Source organism: Amia ocellicauda, chromosome 19, assembly GCF_036373705.1.
Source record: "Amia ocellicauda isolate fAmiCal2 chromosome 19, fAmiCal2.hap1, whole genome shotgun sequence".
Lineage (NCBI taxonomy): Eukaryota > Metazoa > Chordata > Actinopteri > Amiiformes > Amiidae > Amia > Amia ocellicauda.
Window position 1 is genome coordinate 26,376,496 of NC_089868.1, and position 7,267 is coordinate 26,383,762.

At 51.1% G+C, this 7,267-nt stretch overlaps 2 protein-coding genes across 2 annotated transcripts in view; both read left to right on the plus strand.

Moving 5' to 3' along the window:
• The first annotated feature begins 1 nt into the window (after position 1).
• itpa (inosine triphosphatase (nucleoside triphosphate pyrophosphatase)) lies at positions 2 to 2,539 on the plus strand. The gene is made up of 8 exons (XM_066691952.1): positions 2 to 122; positions 564 to 621; positions 821 to 885; positions 959 to 1,032; positions 1,215 to 1,246; positions 1,551 to 1,663; positions 1,773 to 1,849; positions 2,092 to 2,539. Exons 1-8 carry the CDS (start codon positions 60 to 62, stop codon positions 2,198 to 2,200), a joined length of 591 nt encoding a protein of 196 aa, XP_066548049.1. The 5' UTR covers positions 2 to 59; the 3' UTR covers positions 2,201 to 2,539.
• A 1,291-nt stretch (positions 2,540 to 3,830) lies between these two features.
• Positions 3,831 to 7,267, plus strand: part of vamp4 (vesicle-associated membrane protein 4) — a 7,907-nt gene continuing 4,470 nt past the window's right edge. Inside the window, exon 1 of the mRNA XM_066692079.1 lies at positions 3,831 to 4,090. The gene's annotated coding sequence lies outside the window, so the exon portion shown is untranslated. The remainder of the gene's footprint in view (positions 4,091 to 7,267) is intronic.

Sequence of the window (7,267 nt, forward strand, 5' to 3'; positions counted from 1 at the left end):
CGGATGTTTTCGCTGTCCGGGTGTCTCTCCGCGCCGAGGGTGTCTGGACGGGAGGCGGCATGGCGGCGCCGGCAGCGAGAAGTGTGGTGTTCGTGACTGGCAACGCCAAGAAACTGGAGGAGGTGAGAGAGAGATGAGGAAGAGGAGGAGGAGGAAGTAAAGAAACAAACAAACAAACCCAGTTGCTGTGAACAGAGAGAGGGGGTGGAGTGTAAAAGCTTTGGGTGAACCTGTATACGCCTGTCTTGCAAATGAGATATAGACACATACAATAAATATAGTGGTTGTGAATCGAGACACACACACACACTGTGAAGCATGACATGTAGTTCAGTCCGCCAGTGTGTGTAAGTGAGTGAGAGAGATCATGGCTGTGTGTGATTCAGATTCAAAGTGCTTTATTGGCATTATCAGTATTAAGTATTGCCCAAGCAATAGTGACAGATGTCAAACAGTTCTAAACACAAACTTGTACACGTAAATCTACATACAGTACATGTATGAGTACATACACCTAGTTATGGTCAACAATTAACAACAAATTAATCTGTCTCTCTCTGCAGGTCATTCAGATCCTGGGAGACAAGTTTCCCTACAAACTGGTGTCCAAGAAGATCGACTGTGAGTAGAGAGACAGACCGACGCGCCTCGTGTGTGTGCAAGCTCTTGTTCCAGTGTAAATGGGAAACCTCTTGTCATGACAGTATGTTTTTTCTACATTTGAGTTTGAGTGAGTGAGTGAGCGGGAGGAGGAGTGTGGAAGAGAGGGAGTGTATCCGAGTGCCGTGGGGGCGCCGTGTGACGCTGCTCTGTGTTGCAGTGCCGGAGTACCAGGGCGAGCCGGACGAGATCTCCATACAGAAGTGCCAGGAGGCAGCCAAGCAGGTAAGCACGGCTCTCTGCACACACGTGCACATGCACACGCACAGTGCCAACCCCTGACCCTGTCCCCCCGCAGGTCGACGGCCCGGTGATCGTGGAGGACACCTGCCTGTGTTTCAGAGCCCTGGGGGGGCTGCCGGGGCCATACATGTGAGTACTGAGCTCTTGTGGTCGCAGCCTGTAATTCCACCCTGTGAAGAAGGCGTGTTCTAGTCGTGAGAGAGAGACTGGTCACGGTATTGATCTCGCTGATTCCAGGGTTAATCAGCATCCACTGTGTACCCCTGTCCCCCTCTCCTTCTCACTCTCTCTCTCTCTCTCTGTTTTAACAGAAAGTGGTTTCTGGACAAGCTGAAGCCTGAAGGTAAGAGACTCGGGCCGATCCTTTGCCTCTGTGTCTCTCTGTCTCTCTGCCTGCGTCTCTGACTGTGTCTGTCTGTCTCTCAAGCCGCCCTGGGTTGTCCCCTCTCTCTGTGTTCGTTGTGCTCTCTCTCTCTCACTCTCTCTCTCTCTCTCAAATTCAAAATAAGCTTTATTGGCATAAGATATTTACACACAAGTATTGCCAAAGCATTTGGGTACATTGAAATTAAATACAATAACGTTAAAAGCTTTACAAATATAAAATAAAATATTGCATTAACTCTCTCTCTCTCTCTGTGTCTCAGGTCTGCACCGGCTGCTGGCCGGTTTCGAGGACAAGTCCGCCTGGGCGCTCTGTACCTTCGCCTACTGCGCCGGCCGGGAGGAGCCAGTGCTGCTGTTCAGAGGGAGGACTGAGGTCAGGCTGGACACTGTGCATTGCACACACTGCACACACTGTACTGTACACTATACACACTGTGATGCAGTGCTCTGCGTGCCTCTGACCGGCGCTGCTCTTTTCTCAGGGCTGCATCGTGGAGCCCAGGGGACCCCGGGACTTTGGGTGGGACCCCTGTTTCCAGCCAGAGGGGTTCGAACAAACGTGAGTGTCCGTGTGCCGAAGGGCTGCAGTTTCCAATAGGTGTCCACCAGAGGGTACCGTTGGCCTAGAGAGCAGCCAGTACAGGAACAGCTGGTGTCTTTCCTCTGCCCTGCGTCCCTCCTTCTTTCTCCCCCCCACCTTTGATTCTCCTCTCATCTGTCTATCCGTCCCCCAAGTTTCTGTCCACACAGCTCTTCTGTGTATTAAACACCTTCCCTCTCTCCCTCTCCCTCTCTCTCCAGCTACGCCGAGCTGCCGAAGGAGGTGAAGAACTCTATCTCTCACCGCTACCGCGCTCTGGCCGCCATGTCTGAGCACTTCTCCCAGCTGAGCAGCCCCGGGGACAGTTAGAGGCGTCGTCCCCGGAGTGTCCCTTTCCCTGTGTACATCACCACATGACCCCCGAGACTCTGAGCAATCAGCCAATCGAAGACCAGCATCGCCAGGACCCGGGCCGGTCAGAAGCCACAGCCAGCGCAATTCTGTGGAGAGAAGCACATCTGCAAACAAACAAACAGCCAGCCAATCAGCACGGAGAAGAGGCTGCAGGAGGGCCGGGGCGGGGGGCTTGTCCCTGGCTGAGCTGGTGAGCTCCCCCCCAACAGGACTGACTGTCTGACCCTAGAGCCCCCCTACACCCACACCCACACACACAGTCCTAGACCAACAATAAACAGCCCGCCTGATCTTTCTCTGTGTCACAGTGTGTTCGTACAACAAATGATCAACAAACTCAAACATAAAGACGGCAGTTGCGGTTCTTGTTAGGGGCCCCACACCTTCTAGGGGCCCCTACCCGCTCAGTGTGATTGTAGCCGACGCCGGCCCGAGCCCGTGTGATGAAACACAATAACACATCCTGCACAGAAGTGTCGAGAGACTTGAAATTCTAATTTGTTCTTTCTGACTCTATGCTAATTCATCTAATGCCATGATTATGCACTGCTCAGGGAGGCCAGGGGCTGGTGTTTACAAGGGGGGGTGATAAACATCCTGGTGTCCCTGAGAGAGCGCTGGGGGGGCAGCATCTGGGGCACATCAGGCACCCCCCCCACAGATTCCTTCTCCCACACAGAGCTGTGAAGTAAACACGGCTGGGGCACAGTGTCTGGAATAATGGAGGACTAACATACACCCCAGCTCATCTCTCTCGCACCCACACACACACACTCACACCCACAGACACGCACACACTGACACACACACGCTCACACCCCCGCTCATCTCTCTCACACCCACACACACACACTCACACCCCCTCGCTCATCTCACTCACACCCACAGACATGCACACACTGACACACACACGCTCACACCCCCTCGCTCATCTCTCTCACACACGCGTGTGGCTCCACATGTGGCTGCGAGGGAGAGTCGGGCGTCAGTGTGATGTGAAGGAATTACTCTGGTCATAATAATCGCCAAAATTACATCCAGACCAGGAGAGGGAGAGAGGGAGGGTGAAAGAATGACCCGGGAGAGAGAGAACGGCCTGAGAGAGGAAGAGGGTGAGAGAACAGCCGGGGAGAGAGCGGGTGAGAATGCAGGAGCTCCTCAGCAGCTAGAAGAATGATCATAAACCCTTTGCTCTCAGTCAGAGGCTTCCACACGCATGACCTCATTATGCACCTACACGCGTCATGACAGACGTCTGTGACACACACGGACAGGGGGATTCTGGGAAATGTCGTTTATTACCCCCAGATGCCGCATCAAATTCAAATAGGCTTGAGTGCCAGACTGATTGCCCTTCTGTTTTGCCAAAGCCTTTATAAATCTGATCAATTATGATGGTAAAACAACGGGAGAGACGTCATACCCCCCCCCAGTTTCTGTTCGCCTTGGTTTCGCTTCCTCTGCCAGTATCCATAGCAACAGCAGATCCGCAGTACGGCGACCCCTCCGTGTCCGTGCGCGTCACTCTTTACGTCACTCTTTGCGTCACGCTCTTTGCGTAAGCCGCCCGGGCCGCCATGCTGCGCAGACCGCGTAGCCCAACAGTTGGTGAATACCGAGCCTGCGCGTCTGTTTATCTTCCCGGTCGCCCGAGAGAGAGAAGCGGTAGAGAGAGTCGGAGTGACGGGCAGAGAGGCAGAGAGAGAGCGCTGGAGTACCGCACCGCCCGCGGCTGTTGACGGCTCTCATTGTGCCGCTGTGTTGCGTGCGCAGCTGGGGGGCAGTGGACAGGCCGGACGAGGACACCGCAGGACCGCAGGACACAAGCGCAGCTCAGACACGCAGGTAAAGCGCCCCGCAGCGCAGCGCATCCCCGGCCTCTGCCCGCACAGAGGGTCCGTGTCCGGCCGCCCCGCATCGCTGTGTGTGTAGCTGTGTAAATGGCAACCTGACTGAGACACGGACCTGCTCCTAGTCCCCATGTGACCCCCGAACTGTGAGTGACAGCTGAGTGACAGCCTCGGTGCGCACGCCATTGGTGCCGGAGCTTTATGCGACGACTGTGTGTTTAACCGCATTATCTGCGCGATGCACACAAACACACGACACACAACTAGGCAGCAGTGTGGGGTGCTGTTCAGGGCTCTGCCCCCTGGAGCACAGCGGCGTGGGTTCAGGCCCAGGTGGGTTCAGGCCCAGGTGGGTTCACTGCTGCACTCTTGAGCAAGACTTTACCTGAGGAGGCCTTCGAGCCATCGCAAGTGCTCCAGTAGATGCCCAGCTGCATACATGGGTAAATGTAAAAAATGATGTCATATCTTGTAAAAACTGTAAGTCACCCTGGATAAGGGTGTCTGCTAAGAAATCGAATAATAATAATAATAACACTCACAAACACACATCATACCACAAACACACAACATACCACTCGCAAACACACATCATACCACAAACACACATCATACCACACACACCACTCACAAACACACATCATACCACACACCACTCACAAACACACATCATACCACACACACCACTCACCAACACATATCATACCACAAACACACAACATACCACACACCACTCACGAACACACATCATACCACACACACCACTCACCAACACATATCATACCACAAACACACAACATACCACAAACACACAACATACCACACACACCACTCACAAACACACATCATACCACAAACACACAACATACCACTCACAAACACACATCATACCACACACACCACTCACAAACACACATCATACCACACACCACTCACAAACACACATCATACCACACACACCACTCACCAACACATATCATACCACAAACACACAACATACCACACACCACTCACGAACACACATCATACCACAAACACACAACATACCACACACACCACTCACAAACACACATCATACCACAAACACACAACATACCACACACCACTCACGAACACACATCATACCACAAACACACAACATACCACACACACCACTCACAAACACACATCATACCACAAACACACAACATACCACACACCACTCACAAACACGCATCATACCACAAACACACAACATACCACACACCACTCACAAACACACATCATACCACACACACCACTCACAAACACACATCATACCACACACACCACTCACAAACACACATCATACCACACACCACTCACAAACACGCATCATCCCACAAACACACAACATACCACACACCACTCACAAACACGCATCATACCACAAACACACAACATACCACACACCACTCACAAACACACAACATACCACACACACCACTCACAAACACGCATCATACCACAAACACACAACATACCACACACCACTCACAAACACACATCATACCACAAACACACAACATACCACAAACACACAACATACCACACACCACTCACAAACACGCATCATACCACACACCACTCACAAACACACATCATACCACACACACCACTCACCAACACATATCATACCACAAACACACAACATACCACACACCACTCACGAACACACATCATACCACAAACACACAACATACCACACACACAACTCACAAACACACATCATACCACAAACACACAACATACCACACACCACTCACAAAGACGCATCATACCACAAACACACAACATACCACACACCACTCACAAACACACATCATACCACAAACACACAACATACCACACACCACTCACAAACACACAACATACCACACACACCACTCACAAACACACATCATACCACACACCACTCACAAACACACATCATCCCACAAACACACAACATACCACACACCACTCACAAACACGCATCATACCACAAACACACAACATACCACACACCACTCACAAACACACATCATACCACAAACACACAACATACCACACACACCACTCACAAACACACATCATACCACAAACACACATCATACCACAAACACACAACATACCACACACCACTCACAAACACACATCATACCACAAACACACAACATACCACACACCACTCACAAACACACATCATACCACAAACACACAACATACCACTCACAAACACACATCATACCACAAACACACAACATACCACACACACCACTCACAAACACACATCATACCACAAACACACAACATACCACACACACCACTCACAAACACACAACATACCACACACACCACTCACAAACACACAACATACCACACACACCACTCACAAACACACATCATACCACAAACACACAACATACCACACACACCACTCACAAACACACAACATACCACACACACCCCAAAAGTGTAGAATTGAGAACAAGGGCAGTGATGTTCAGACTGTACAATGCACTAGTTAGAGCTCATCTGGATACTGTGGACAGTTCTGGGCTCCACACTTCAAGAAAGATATCGCTGCTCTAGAGGCAGTTCAGAGGAGAGCAACCAGACTTATTCCAGGTCTGAAGGGAAAGTCCTACTGAGAGACTGAGGACCTGAACCTTTTCACCCTGGAACAGAGGAGACTACGTGGGGACTTGATCCAAGTCTTCACAATCATGAAAGGCATCGACCACATCAAACCAGAGGAGCTTTTCCAGATCAGCAGGGACACACGCACCCGGGGACACAAATGGAAATTGGGCTTCAAGGCATTCAAGACAGAAAACAGGAGACACTTCTTCACACAGAGAGGCGTCACAATCTGAACAAACTCCCCAGCGATGTGGCTGAAGAGACAATTTGGGAACATTCAAAAACAGACTGGATAGGATCCTTGATCACTCAGTTATTAATGGACACCAAACGAGCACGATGGGGCGAATGGCCTCCTCTCGATTGGACACTGTCTTATGTTCTTATGTTCTCACTCACAAACACACAACATACCCCACACACACTATCACACACGAGTGGACTGGGGGCTGTGTGTGACACGTCTCTCGCACAGACCCACACAGACGTCTCTCCGGTCTAATCCCCGTCGCCCGCTCTGCTGTCGGGT